Here is a 15,472-nt window from a genome sequence, read left to right as displayed (position 1 = left end):
TTCATTATATTCAACCACCTTTTTTGGTTTATGCTACCAGCTCACGGATGCAGTGGAAAATGGGCCCATGTTTTGCACTGTGTTGCCCGTAGTAACCTGACGATGTCTGAGGGGACAATACTGAGACTGGTTCAGGAGCTGTCAAACCGTTTGAACTTACTTCTCAAAGAGATTTCCACAACGGTGAGCATCCATCCATCTATCCATCCATCCACCTACCCCTCCCTGCTTTAATCCATCCAGTTCTACCCCTTTACCCATCCCTCTCCCATCCACCCATCATTCCTCTCTCTATCTTCCATCCATCCATCATCCATGCATCTATCAACCTACCCCTCCCTGCTTTGATCCATCCAGTTCTACCCCTTACCCATCCCTCCCCATCCACCCATCAGTTCTCTCTATCTTCCATCCATCCATCCATCCATCCATCCATCCATCCATCCATCCATCCATCCATCCATCCATCCATCCATCCACCTACCCCTCCCTGCTTTGATCAATCCAGTTCTACCCCTTTACCCATCCCTCTCCCATCCACCCATCATTCCTCTCTCTATCTTCCATCCATCCATCCCATCATTATCCTGCTCTCTGTCCATCCATCCATTCGTCCATCCATCCATCTTTCAGTTTGTCCATACATCATCCATCCCTGGTCTGTCCATCATCCATCAGTCTGTTCACCCAGCCATCATCCCTCCCTCTATCATCCATTTATTTTTCTGTCAATTCATTGTGCTTTATATGCAATGATAATTACTATCTATCTACCTATCTATCTATCTATCTCCCATCCTTCTGTCAGTCTATCATCTATCCTACTGACATTTATTGATCTGTCATCCATCCTTGTGTCAGTCTATACATCGACAGACTGACACAAGGATGAATAGATGGATTAATTATCTGCCAATCTGTCATCCAGCCATTCATCCACCCATCCCTCCATCCGTACATCTATCCAACCTTTTGTCCAATAAATACTAAAACACATATTGTACGTGGTGATGGATTTCATTTGACTTGCAAACCTTGAAAATAAAGCTTTGTAATACTTACATAAATGAAGCAGTACACAGTAAAATCACCAGTGTAAAACTAACACTGACAGTGTTAAATTAACACTGCCAGTGTACATATGGTCTTACTCTGGTCAGAGTGGGACCATATATTCACAGTCAGTGTTAATTTAACACTGGTAATTTTACTGTGTAATGACATCTACATTTAGCATTTCTTTCGCTTTCTCACCTTAGGACATGAATGGATTTGCATCTCACGTTCAGGACCTCTTTCATGAGGCCACCTCCCCGGCTCTGACCCAGGAAAACTTAGAGGACCCGAACTTCATCAGACTGTGGTTCAGGGTCAAACTGCTGCCCCTCCTGCCACAAATACCTTTAGACCTCCTCTCCTGCCTCAGCACCAAGAACTTCACCTGCCCAGTTTTTCAAACCATGTGAGTCAACTGTTATAAGGACCTTTTCCCATTCAGCATCTTGTAGTAATTGTTAATGTATTTTTACTGTGGTGTTTACAGTGTAGCAGAACTCAGCAGAGAAATACAACACATGGATGGCAGTCAGACCTATGGTCATCAAATCTACAAATACTTCATCTATTCCTTCCTGCGACACCACAACACCTCTCGTGAGTAAACAACACCAAATGAAGCAGCAGAAAAGCTAAATGGCATATTTTTCCAGTGACAGTTATGGTGGTCCTAAGTGCAAACCACAGTATTTGTGAAAACAAATATTTGCAAAATCTGTTCTTTTTTATTTATTTTTTTAACTGTTCTTTTTATATTGTTTTTCCACAACTGTAAATTGTGCTTGCCAAAGAAACTGCTGTCCTTCTGTCCGTTGTTCCGTCTATCTGTCCAGAAAAACCTCTCGCATCCTAAAACTCAAGAACCGCAAAATTATCAAAATCTAAAATGGACTGCATTTATATAGCACTTTTCCATCTGCATCAGACGCTCAAAGCACTTTACAATTATGCCTCACATTCACCCTGATGTCAGGGTGCTGCCATACAAGGCACTCACTACACACCGGGAGCAATAGGGTACTAAAGGCCTTGTCCAAGTGCCCTTAGTGATTTTCCAGTCAAGCGGGGATTTGAACCCATGATCTTCTGGACTCAAGCCCAACACCTTAACCACTAGACCATCACCTCCCCAATCTAATCTTTATACAGTCATACTGGGAGATCAAAGATCTGCCTGACAAAATAAATTAATTAATTTAAAAAATCACACATTTCTGACATTTATAAATGCCATTTTTACTGAATTTTGGGTTTCAAGTAGGAAACTACAGAAGCCCTGAAATGCACACATCACCCACTAGATGGCCAAACAAACTGCTCAAATGTATGGGAAGGACTCAACTGTTTATTCTTTTGAGAAGTTAATTTTTTTTGCCAAAAATAAGATGGGCTGACAGCCAAAAATCAACTTACAGTTGTGTCCCTGCCCTTATGGTCAACTTACTTGTGTAAATAATGTTTTGTTTAATAAAATCTTATGTTTTGCTTCGAAGGACCACCATATTCCACGAGCATAAACACCTGTCTGTGGTGAACAATAGTACAAACAAAAATCAGTTTTCCCTTATGATCTGAAACACAGTTCAGCTCTTTTTCTATTTGAAAGAGATCTTTTTTTATTACAGGTACAAAGCAGGTTATCCTATCTCCCTCATCTCAGCATCTATGTGTTGAGTTTTCAGCATTATTACTCAAAAATTAATGAACTGCATTTTCACAAATCTGAAAAAAAAATTGGTCTGCTATAATAAAAACATGGTGGAGATATTCACTGGGATGTCATCACTTTTATTTTTATCTAGAGATTTCTATTTTGTTATAGCATGTAAATGTGCTTTTAATGTTTGTGTATTTGTTCTCTTTAGAACCCCAGTGTGTCTCATCAGGAAGTCACAGTGCAGAATGGCTGATAAGCAACTTTGGTTTCTTTGCAAGATTTGCATCTGTTGTGGACTTTTACAGCCTGAACCCAAACTTCTCTGGAGTAAGTGTGGAAACGGTAAAGGTGGGGAGATGCTCACCTAAATCTGAAGCATTTACAGAACTTGTTGTTGTTTTCTCTCCAGCTGGAGGCGCTACACGTCTTAACACCAAAGCAGGTGACAGAGATGCTGGTGCTGTCCCTTCAGTCTCTGGCAGACAAAGAAGCAGCTGTAAGAATAATCTTTGAGTTCCTTCTTGAATCCCCAGTGGACAGAAAGTTCCCACAGGTCCTGGAACATCTGGTGAACTTTGCCAAAGAGGTAACATTATTATTCATTATTGCAGTTTAACTCATACTTATTATAACAGTGCATAAAACATTAAATCATCTTATTCTGAAAGTTTAGTTTACATGTACGTTTAACAGCAACCACAGTTATTCCTGAACAGATCCACCCAATCAGATTATTACACTTACGTTTGTCGCCGGCATAGTTTTTGTGTTTGTGTGACAACAAAATGCCTCAAAGAGTTTTGACCTAATTTTGACCAAACTTGGTAGAATGACTGACATCCTCTGAAGTACAAAGTGATTTGATTTTGAGAAAAATCAGTTAAAAGGTCAAAGGCCAAGGTCAAACATTTGGCCCACTTAGTGTCAGGAACCTGGACCCAAAAAGGCTGGACACAAATGCGAGACTTCCACAGAAGCTTGGTGAATAAAAACACTGAGTTGCCGGGCGAACATCGGTACACAGCCAAAATCAGCAACAGTATTCAAAACATGAGACAAGGTCAAGGTCAAAAACCAGGAAAAAGGTTCTGTACATGGCAAGGCAATAAACTAGATCAAGAACTATGGCAAAAAAGGCTGGAACGAAGACACAAGGAACAACAAACTGGCAAGGACATGAGGGAAAACAGAGGGTTTAAATAACAGGTGTGATTAGGACAATGAGACACAGGTGTGAGAGAACAACCAGGAAGAGGGCGTGGCAAACAAAAGGGACAAGACACACCCAAACCCAAACAAAGAGTGTGCAGTCAGAAAGATACAAAGCAGACAAAACCTGAACATAAAGAAAAATCCAATGAAATACAATGAAAAATATAGAAACCCACACGAGATAACCACCCACGTGACCGTTAGGTCTTTACCTAATAATTAGATAGGGTGGTATCATACTGGGCTGCGACTGTCGACAACAAATTGTGAATGGTATTCACGAGGGAGTTTCTAAAATGTCAGGAAACGTTTGCGGGGCTTTTCGATTTCCTCATGTGAGTCGCAGGGTCTCACTCTCATGTCACTGGAATTTTGAATATGTTGTGTGACAAATTTTCTCTCAAAATAGTGACAGAGTAGTTGTGGGCGTCTCAAACCCATGTCAATCTGCTTTCCATGATTGAGAAGAAATGTGAGGTGTTTGGCAACCTATGAAACTAAATTGTAACTGATTTGAGACAAAAATGATAATCTCACATTCTGGGCATGAGACAGGTGCAAACTGCCCAGGTACCCCTGGGAGCTCTGCACTCTTTTCTGAGGTCCATATCGCTTGACTTTTGATGCCAAAATGTTTGCTGGACAAGGGAGAGGCTTTGAAATTAACATGGTCCAGATTTCTCAATTGTCACACATACAAATCGCATGAATTTCAAGTGATAATGTATGAAAACTCCCAGTTAGTTTTGGCACAGATTTCACCAGGAGTTCATGTTGTAAGTACAAATTGTGTGAGATTCCAAGTGAAAGCTGTGGCTTGATTTACGTATTTTGTTACAAATTTGTGTCTCCAACCACTCACTAACAGATGCAGATACTACCCTTAGGTAAGGCAAACATTAGCTTTAGTTGGCGGTAGTTAGTTAAACTGTAACTTAAGGCAAAAGTTAGAAATAAGCTAATGTTAGTATTCATATGTAGGCACTTGACGTAACTCAATTCAGAACCTCTAATGGTAACAGAGTGTATAAAACAAGTTAGCTACCTACATACATGAACCTTCTATAGTATGTTTTGGTGTGTGCTACACACTGGACTACAATTGAGGCTTTGAAACGATGGGGTTCAGTTTAGTTAAGCTGTTGATTTTACTGCTTTTATTTGAAGGGGGTATCTTAATTTGGGCCAAACTTTAGCCCCCTTTACACCCTGAAATTTGAACCATGCTTTGAGTTGCTTGTTTAAATCTGATTTGTCTTCTGTGCTCTCAGGGAAACCTCTCCTGTTCATCATACAAAGCACTGTAAGTTTCTATCAATCTTACGTTCTTTAAAAAAAATCATATTGAGTTGTTAATCCCACATGTTTTGGTGTTGCAGATTTGCCAGATTTGATCTGGTCACAACCACAGTTTCTCTTGATATTGCAGTGAGCATCACCTTGACAACGACGGCTTTATCCAAGCAGATACCACCAGGTGAGACGCAACACGATTATGAATATAATAACGTGTTTTATAATAAAAACTTAAAATATACAGTAACAAAGTGCTTGATATACAATCTGATAAATAAAACATAAAGTTTATATCCTGTTCTTCAATTCAGTTGTGAGTAAGTGTTTATTTGTTTGTTTGTTTATTTATTTATTATTAAATGAGTCATAAAATGACATTAACATTGCTGTTCGATTAAAGGGAAACTGGAATTTTACAACCCGGGCCCTATTTTTAGACATTTTGGAGGTCAGTTTCTCACTCATGACAAAAAGGAAATTAATCAACGCATTATTGATTTAGAGCACAAACATTGTTACAGGCTAACCGGCTAATTAACGGAATGGTACAGGGCAAGCATGAAACACTCTCAGTAGACCACTTCTTGTCGGCACTTAACAGATTAAAAAATTTCATTAGAATTGTCTAAAAGCACAGAGAGGATGCCTATGAAGATAAATGTTTACCTCACTAAATGTAAAGAAACATTTTAGAACAACTGACTGCACTTTTATTAGTTTAGCTGGGGCTAAGGTAAGTTTATAAATGTATAATTGATCATTTAAAAACTCTCCTTACGTTAAGTGAGGTAAACATGCACCCGTTTACCTCCGTAGAGATTCTCTTCATGCTCACGAACATTTCTACTGACATGCCCGTTCATTGGCAACAAGAAACAGCTTACTGAGTGTTTTTATGCTAGCTCCATTCATTACATTAATTAGCCGTTTAGCTTGTGACAGTGTTTGCGTTCCGAATAAATAATGCACCAATTAATTCCATTTTTGTGCAGAATAAAAAGATGAGTTTTGAAAATGTGTAAGGGTGTAGAGGCCAAGTTGAGAAATGTGAACACTTTCCTTTAACTGTGTTTCATGTAATATTCAGATGTGGCCTTTTAGCATGCTAACAAAAGGTAATCTGTGTGTCTCTGTATTATAGGTTGCAGTCTGTACAGAGGAGAGGTAATTCTATGAATCTGATTTGCCCTTTTTAACATATTATTCATATGACGTCCAACTTATAACAATTTTATTGTTTCTTTCTTAAGTGCAATGTAACATCAGTAAATGGTGAGTTTTCTTGTAGCTTTGCTTGTGCAGTGTCATTTATGAAAACCATTTTAGCATTTATAATCATTTGGTTTTTTTTTCGCTCTTTTCACAGAGACAGCCATATGTGTTAACGTGAACAGGTGAGTGTTGTAACCTCAACATAAAATCATACTTTGAGCTCTTACGATTTAGCATAAATACATACGCTAACTAGACATGTTGCATGATAATCAACGTTCCTCTTTTGTTATTGTCATAATTAACAGCACATTGGTGCAGAGCCACCTTGACAGTGGACACATTAAGGGACGTTTGTGTAACTTCAGTGTCGAGGAATTCGCCTGCGCTTCAGTAAGAGAACAAAAAAAAAAGTCTGAATGTTGCCCATCAGTAATTTTGTGTATTTTGGTTCACGTGCCACTTTTCTTCCTGTTGTGTCGTTACACAGCTGTCTGCATTAACGGCAGAGGATTTGGCTGTGTTGATAAAGTGTAACCGCTCCTTCACTGGTTCCAGAACCGTCTGGAAGCTGCTCCTCTCTAAAGCCTCTGCGGTGCTCGAAAACTCACTGGATCTTCTTGCCAGCATGGTACAAAAAAAAAAAAAAATCAGTTTACAATAGATTATTTTTAACTGTACGCATAGTATGTGGGACATGCTTGTCTCTGTCTGTCTGTGTGTGTGGACACAGTCTTTGGAACACGATAACTCAAGAGTGATATGCTTGATTATTACACATTAGAACCCCCCTTAGGGAGTAGCTTAAGTGGCTTTTAGGGTTGTTTGGTGTCTAAATTTCCATATTCTAATGCTATAGTTCTTGGATTCTTGACAGGACAATGGACTAAATAAATGCCTCATTAATATGATGAAATTGCAGCTCATCTAGGTGTCATCAGTAAAAACCTAATCTAGGATCGCCAACACTATCACAAAAACAAAAGAACTCCAAACAAGACATATACACTCACTGGCCACTTTATTAGGTGCACATTGCTAGTACTAGGTTGGACCCCCTTTTGCCTTCAGAACTGCCTTAATTCTTCATGGCATAGATTCAACAAAGCATTGGAAACAGTCCTCATAGATATTGGTCCATATTGAAATGATGGCATCGCGTAGTCATTCATTCAACCAGTCTGCCTATTCTCCTCTGACATCAACGCAGGACTGTGGCTGCCCACTGCTCCTAATGGTTGGATTGTGTCTGACTGTAACTAGGATGGGTTAAATGCAGATGACAAATTTTGTTGTATATATGTACAATGACAATAAAGGCTCCATTCATGGGGGAGTTGATGGTCTAGTGGTTATGCATTGGGCTTGAGACCAGAGGATCCTCGGTTCAAATCCCAGCCTGACCGGAAAATTACTATGGGCCCTTGGGCAAGGTCCTAAATCCCCTAGTTTAGTTAATCCCGGTGTGTAGTGAGTATCTTGTACGGCAGCACCATGACATCAGGGTGAATGTGAGGCATTATGTTATATGGCTGGGGGGGCCTGGCTGCCTTTTGTTTCTGTCCTTTGTTTCTCCTTCCAGGTGGCTTGCATTTGGGACTGAGTGGCTGTGTTGCTGAGGTTATCAGGACCTCACCCTGATCACCTGCGGCTCGTCAGGACTCACAGCTGAGGTGCATCTATATGGATTGGAACATGGTGGCATTTAAGACTGGAGTATACAGTGTGTACTTGCCAGAGACTCGACCTTGTGACCAGACGGGTGAGATCGTCGTCTCGGGAGCCATCTCATCATCAGTGGATGCAGAGAACGTCCAGGGTTTGATGCACGGTCTGTGAAAGAGGAGGGGGTGAGGTCTCACGCTCATCAGCACACTTCCTGAGGTACGTTAGATTTTGTGACTAACATTTATACAGTCAGTAAATGTGGTGTCCCTCACACCTTTTTATATTGAGCTGTATGTTAGTCATGTATCGGCTTCCACTGCAGTGGAGTTTTGTGAACTGGATGTTCCATGCCTGCAGGTTGGGAAGCTGATTAGTAATCAAGCCAGGAAGTGTTGCTGTTTGTACACCTTTAAGTGTTCTCTCTGTGTGTAGAGTGTGGACTCACATAATGGTTCCTTCTTTCACAGACTCGGTTTGTTGCGGCCACCTGGGGGGTGTCGGCGGGGTCCTTGGGTCCGAACAGCTTCTGGCTCCGGACCGTTAGCGTTGCTGGGAGCGCACCACGCCAGACCGCACTTTCTTTTATTTTTGTATCACTGTTATGTATTAAATTCAGTTAGCCTTTGTACCGTGCTCTGCTTATTTCATACTGGGTCCTTCAAACGCTGGTCGGTTCTCCGAGCTGCGTCCGACACATACACATTAAAGCGCTTTGAGCGCCTGGTGCAGATGGAAAAGCGCTATATAAATGCAATCCATTTACCATTCATTCATTCAATAAGGCATTTTGTCCACATAACTGACGCTCACTAGATATCTTTTATTTTTGTGTGTGTGGTTGTGTGTGAAAATCCCAGTAGATCACCAGTTCCTGAAATACTCAGACCGGCTCCTCTGGCACCAACAACCATGCCACATTTAAAGTCATTTAAATCCCTTTTCTTCCCCATTCTGATGCTCACTTTGAACTTCAGCAAGTCATCTTCATCACGTCTAAATGCCTAAATGCACTGAGGTGTAGCCATGCGATTGGCTGATTAGCTATTTGTGTTAACAAGTAATTGAACATTTGTACCTAATAAAGTGGCCGGTGAGTCTATATCATATTTTGAGATTATTTTTCACTTTTGTTTTATTTTTAAATGTTTATATTGTTCACTACAATTTAATTATACATATGTGCCAGTTTAAGTGTTATTTTTTCTTGTTCACAACAAGAATTTGTGATGTGGGATGATTTGGAATCAGAATTGTCAGACTGCTGTCGATTCTGATGTGTAATAAATTCATGTTAGGTTCCTTATTGTGATAGTCAAGTTTACTTAAATAATTTGGGTGAGTCACCAGATGTTCTTTCTTTCTTTTTTACTGTTCATCATAGACACTGGACCCCAGGCATACTGCAGTGTCATTGGTTCTGGATGCTGTGCGAGAAATCAGATTGGATGCTTCGACCCTTTACAATGATTCTGACTTCATCCAGCTGTGGTTCAACCGCAGGCTCCGCCCGTTCCTGCCCGCCATGTCCACAGACTTCCTGTCATGCCTCAGCACAAAGAATCTGAGCTGCAGCACTTATCAGGACATGTAGGCTACACAATATTACCGAACAAAGACCGTCTGACACCATGAATGTGACATGCACTGTGCACTAATCATGTGACCCTCTGACTCCAGTGTGCAGATTTTAAGTGGTCTCCAGATGAACATGTCATTTCCCCTCCAGATGTCTATCTACACAAATTTTATTAAGGGTTTCCTCACCAGGAATGAAACAGCAGGTACGTCACTGAATGATGATCTGCTTTGTAATTGTTTTTCTAACAACAAACTCCATCCATCCATCCATCCATTTTCTTCCGCTTTATCCGGAGTCGGGTAGCGGGGGCAGCAGCTCAAGCAAAGCCGCCTAGACCTCCCGATCCACACACACCTCCCCCAGCTCCTCCGGGGGAACCCCAAGGCGTTCCTGAGCCAGCCGAGAGATGTAGTCCCTCCAGCGTGTCCTGGGTCCTTCCCCGGGCCTCCTCCCAGCGGGACGTGCCCGGAACACCTCTCCAGTGAGGCGTCCAGGGGGCATTCCGAAAAGATGCCCGAGCCACCTCAACTGACTCCTTTCGATGTGAGGAGCAGCAGCTCGACTCCGAGCTCCTCACCCTATCTCTAAGGGAGCGCCCAGCCACCCTGCAGAGGAAACTCATCTCAGCCGCTTGTATTCGCAATCTCGTTCTTTCGGTCATGAGCCAAATCTCATGACCATAGGTGAGGATCGAACGTAGATCGATCGGTAAATCGAGAGCTTTGCCCCCTACTCAGCTCTCTCTTCACCACGACGGTCCGATACAGCGACCGCATCACTGCAGATGCTGCACCAGTCCTTCTATCGATCTCATGCTCCATCCGTCCCTCACTCGTGAACAAGACCCTGAGATACTTAAACTCCTCCACTTGAGGCAAGGACACTCCACCAACCTGAAGAGGGCAAAGCACCTTTTTCCGGTCGAGAACCATGGCCTCGGATTTGGAGGTGCTGATTTTCATCCCGGACGCTTCACACTCGGCTGCAAACCGCCCCAGTGCACGCTGAAGGTCCCGGGCGACGTCACGGTCCTTGATCTTTTACTGGTCATGGAGGTTCTGAACTGCCCTTAGTCTGACCCGTCACCTAGGACCTGTTTGCCTTGGGAGACCCTACAGGGAGCACAAAGCCCCCGACAACATAGCTCCTAGGATCATCCGGGTACGCAAATTCCCCCACCACGATAAGGTGGCAGCTAGAGGGGGAGACAACAAACTCAATACTAGAATTAAGTACTGTCTATCCAAAAGCTGTCAACATACTATGGACTAGGCATGTAATACTACACATTAATCACCAAACCCGACCCAGGCTTCAAGGGCCACTTAAAATAAAATCATCTGCCTTTATTTGTTTATTTATTTGTCCGTCTATTAGCAGAATTACGTCAAAACTACTGCATGGATTTTGATGAAATTTTCACCACAGACAGATATTAGGGCATGGAAGACTCCAATGAATTTTGGAGGTGATCCGGATCTGGATCCTGGATCAAGATTTGACTATATAGGCTTTGAAGGATTACATCAAAACTACTTCACGGATTCTCACCAAATTTGCACCACAGATGGAGGATGTCTATCACAGCGCGATACGTTCCTTCACAAATTAGTGGCCTACCAGATAAGCACATGTAAAATTTGGTCCTTTTGTGACAATCTAAAAGTTATTTATTTATTGAGATATCTTTCCTGGTATGAATGACATAGTAGACGTTTATATCTGAAAAAATGATCTTCTTGTGTGAGACCTCGACAGTGTCCACATGAGTAGCTTTCTTGTTTTCTCGCTCACATTTAAGACATACATTTCTCATTTCCTGGTTGTGACACAAAAACCCTCCAGAAAACAACTGGAAGTTTGTATTATTCCATCCTGTTACATTTACTTCTCAAAACGTAAGGCAACACATCAGCATCTCATTCTGCCAATTTCTAAAGTCACTTTTTGACTTCTTTATAAACTTGTGCCACCCTGCGAAATGGCACAATTGGACAGAAAATAAAAGGTTTGTATACAAGGTTTACACAAGCTCTGCAAACACAATATTAAATAAATTATGCTGAGAATTACAGTACATTAGCTCAGACCAGCTCTAGAGTGTGTTGAACCACCGCACAGACAAATCCAATGCATTGTCATTCCTCGTGGCTAAAAATAAACTCTGCCATGACCCATAATCAGTAACGTCACTGCAACAATGTAGGATTGTTGTAAAAATCCCAAAAGACATATCGCCTCCAGTAGTATTACACTGCCTTCTTGCACCTGACGTATAGCTGTTGTTGTGTTCCAGACCCCGGCTGCAGCATGCACCCTCCCAACAGTGGAGAATGGATAAAGGAAAACCTTGGCGGGTTCTCTGCTCTTTTGTCTTTTAATGACCTACAGATGCTGCACCCCAACTTCAATGTGGTACTGCCTCCTGCTTCTCTGCATTGTGTTCTGTTTTTAATTTGTCAAAAGAATCTAATTACATTTACACAGATGCTAGTTTTGGAGTGTTTCTAATTTAATCAGTATTTCTGCTTTGTAATCCTAAAATGTAATTATTGTAAATTTGAAACAACTTTAGATTTTGCATAGAAGCATGTCAGGATTCTGAGCCAGGAACTAAGTAAAAGTAGAACCCCAATATGCAGAACAGCCAAGACAAGATGAGTTTCCAAAACAAGCCAAAGTTTAATGTACAGTCAGTGAAACAAAAACAGGTGTGGGAAAGGTTTCAATAAAAATACAGTCTTTATGCAACTCAGGGTGTGATATCCAAAACACAACAGGAGTGGGGAAGATTTTAAAAAGAAACTAACCCTGAACCCTGAGGAGGAAAAAAAAACCTAGAAAAACAGGGAGTGCAAAGAAAAAGACTGAAATACTGAAGCTCCTGGGAATTAACAGAACACATAAACTAGCAAGTAAACATAAAGATTTCCAGTGGTCTGTAATATAAGGTATACATACCAACAGCATATGAGAAGTATAAACAACAATGGACTCACCAAGACTAACACAAAAGTGAGACCTTAAACAACCAACCAACCATATTAGACACAGGTATACTGATTAGACAGCAAGAACATGTACTAACAAAAAGGGAACACAAGGGGGCAACAGAGAACAGACTTCCACAATCCAAGGTGACTGGAACATGAGATAATAAAATAAAACACAAGGGGGCGGCAGAGAACAGACTTCCACAGGAAAAGAAATACAACACTTGACCATCATTCATAACCAAATAAGGAAACTGCAAATACCAAGTGAAACCTGACGGGCTGCTAATAAATAAATAAATAAACATAGAGATCAAAAGACATTAGACTATAACCAAACACACCAGACCACAAAGATATCACACATGAAAGAGGAAGAGGCAGAGACCCGACCGGAGTACCAAATAAGGAGACGAAGGACCGAGATGAGTAAGGGTACATAAACAGCACACTTACCCCAAGCATCAAAACAGGGCGAAACACACACACAGACAAGAGAACAGGTGTACACATACGGGACAATGAACAGACCTAAACAAAACCAAAAAACCCCAGAACAGATGGCCCCATGACAAGCATATGATATAGCGTATATAAACCATATGTAGCTTTACACTGAAGTCTTGTTTTTGGAAAATGTTTAGCATTCATAATCTTTATAGTTATTTTATTGCAATTATTCTCTCTTCAATCCTGCTGTTTTTGCATTCTTATATTCTCCTATGTGCATTTCAATGTATTGTCCTTTCATTTTTCTTATGGAGAGATGTGCTGTACAGAATTGACAGTGTTTTTTTTGTTTTGTTTTGTTATCATTCAGATGGAAGCCTTGCCACAGCTGACAGTCAGACAGCTAGCAGAGGTCGCCTCCACACCGGGACAGCTCACCTCTCCTGCCCAGGTTACCATAGTGACGGACCACATCCCCAATCACCTCCTCGCTGCCTTCTTCGATGACCTTTCCGCTGGGATCATGGTGAGTGTCCATCACATTGAATAACTTCCTGTCCACTCCAGAGATGGTGAGGTGGAGCAGCGGTTAAAATCCGAGTGTTCAAACCCAACTTGTGGGTGTTTTTATGTGTTGAGTTTGCACATAATTCCTGTGCCTGTTGATATTCAGGCTTCCAACCACACATTAATTGGAATATAGATAATGGATGGATGAATAGATGGAGGAAAATACTATACTGTTTATTTCTCAGCAAACTAGACTCAAACTTGAGGGACACTTATTTAATGCCAAAAATGAAAGCATCTTACATTTCAAATTAAAGCCAACATTTTTATTAGTTCGCATGATATAATGGTTAATGAGTTTTTGAGTAATTCTGCTAAAAGTCAACAAGTAAACCACCCAACAAACAGATTCAGAAAGAACAGATAATTGAGAAAAAAAATTTTTTCTGCTTTGTCCTTTTAGTGCACTGTAAAAATTATCAAGTTTCTGATCTTCTCTTCCTTTTTTGGTCTTTTTTCTGTAGAGTCATGAGACCGTGTTCCCCGCTGCAGTGAGGTCAGCGATGTTACAAGTTGTCTACGATCGCGCAAACCTCTCCGATCACTCTGTGAGTGATTCAGTCGTGTCAGTGTGGCTCCAGAAACGTCTGCTCCCCCTGTTGGTTAGCTTGTCACCACAACATGTCATGCCGTTCTTTAAAATATTAGCAAGGAGGAACTGCAGCATCGAACAGCAGGGGTGAGTGAAAGAATTTAAATTCTAATCCAGATTCGTTTTCTTTCTAAGCACCTTAAATTGGTGTAGTTTTCATCTTTGAGGGGCCCTCTGAGATTTAATCCAATAATTAGTATAAAGCCTGAATCTATTTTTTATTTTTTTAAATTATATTTTCTATGTTACAGCATCAAAATTCTGAATTCAACGATTGCAACTCTTGGTGGAGATACCAAGAGGGAAATCTACAACCACATCATTTGGAGTCTTAAAGGTAAATAATTCAATGTGGAAAGAAACTCATTGCATATTGCAACATTTGCAGTATTTTTTAGATATTCTTAAACTTATTTATCCTAATTTTTGAAGTAATATGTACTGAAATATCTGTTTCTGTATCCCAAATCAGGCTACTTAGACACACACTAATAATCCAACAGTGTTTCCATCTTATTGGTTCAAGATTGAAAACATTTTAACAATACAAATCAAAAACTACTTCTGCATGAGCAATAATGACCAACCAGATTAACTTTCCCTAACTGGCAGAGAAGGCCAGTTAAAATTCTGACTTTTTCCTCCCACAAGTCAAGAACCTGCACAAAGTCTAGAACATAATAGCATGAGATAAAAAGAAACCCCATTTACGAGGGGTTATTGAAAAGTTTTGAGCCCAACCAAGATGAAACCACAGCTGCATTAATGTAATTATTCTACAATGTGTCTGTAACATTGCACCAAGTAAGTCAGAATTTGACACATTCTCAAGAGAAATGTTGGTTTTTCAGAAAAGATGGAGAGCCACACGCTACTTTTTTGAGTTAGGCTCAAAACTTTTTAATCACCCCTTGTAGCAAATTATGGAACCTGCAACTCATTGGTGCTGGGGCACATCCCCAGATTCTGGAAACTTGCTGTTGCATGTAGTAGGTGAGAATCTACAACTCCCCCTGGATGGGATGCCAGGCCATCAAACTGAAAAACTCCTTTGTCCCTCAGGCCATCAGACTGTACAACTCCTCACTCTGGGAGAGGAGGAGTAACAGGAAGACAGTGGTCGGGAATGAGAGGAACAGTAGTAGCCAGTAAGTCAATATTGATCAGCATGTCTGATATTTATATTG

At 40.9% G+C, this 15,472-nt stretch overlaps 1 protein-coding gene across 1 annotated transcript; it reads left to right on the top strand.

The window, feature by feature from the left end:
* The first annotated feature begins 68 nt into the window (after nucleotides 1-68).
* LOC117526697 lies at nucleotides 69-15,320 on the top strand. The gene is made up of 18 exons (XM_034188747.1): nucleotides 69-183; nucleotides 1,260-1,462; nucleotides 1,544-1,653; nucleotides 2,922-3,040; nucleotides 3,123-3,299; nucleotides 5,197-5,228; nucleotides 5,305-5,402; nucleotides 6,363-6,385; nucleotides 6,472-6,493; nucleotides 6,588-6,615; nucleotides 6,742-6,826; nucleotides 6,924-7,064; nucleotides 9,483-9,688; nucleotides 9,779-9,882; nucleotides 11,977-12,095; nucleotides 13,494-13,649; nucleotides 14,158-14,372; nucleotides 14,537-15,320. Exons 1-18 carry the CDS (start codon nucleotides 103-105, stop codon nucleotides 14,628-14,630), a joined length of 2,013 nt encoding a protein of 670 aa, XP_034044638.1. The 5' UTR covers nucleotides 69-102; the 3' UTR covers nucleotides 14,631-15,320.
* The last annotated feature ends 152 nt before the right edge of the window (nucleotides 15,321-15,472 follow it).

Source organism: Thalassophryne amazonica, chromosome 15 (genome assembly GCF_902500255.1).
Source record: "Thalassophryne amazonica chromosome 15, fThaAma1.1, whole genome shotgun sequence".
Taxonomy (NCBI): domain Eukaryota; kingdom Metazoa; phylum Chordata; class Actinopteri; order Batrachoidiformes; family Batrachoididae; genus Thalassophryne; species Thalassophryne amazonica.
The sequence above is the reverse complement of the archived record's forward strand: the minus strand, read 5'-3'. Positions and strand labels throughout refer to the sequence as shown.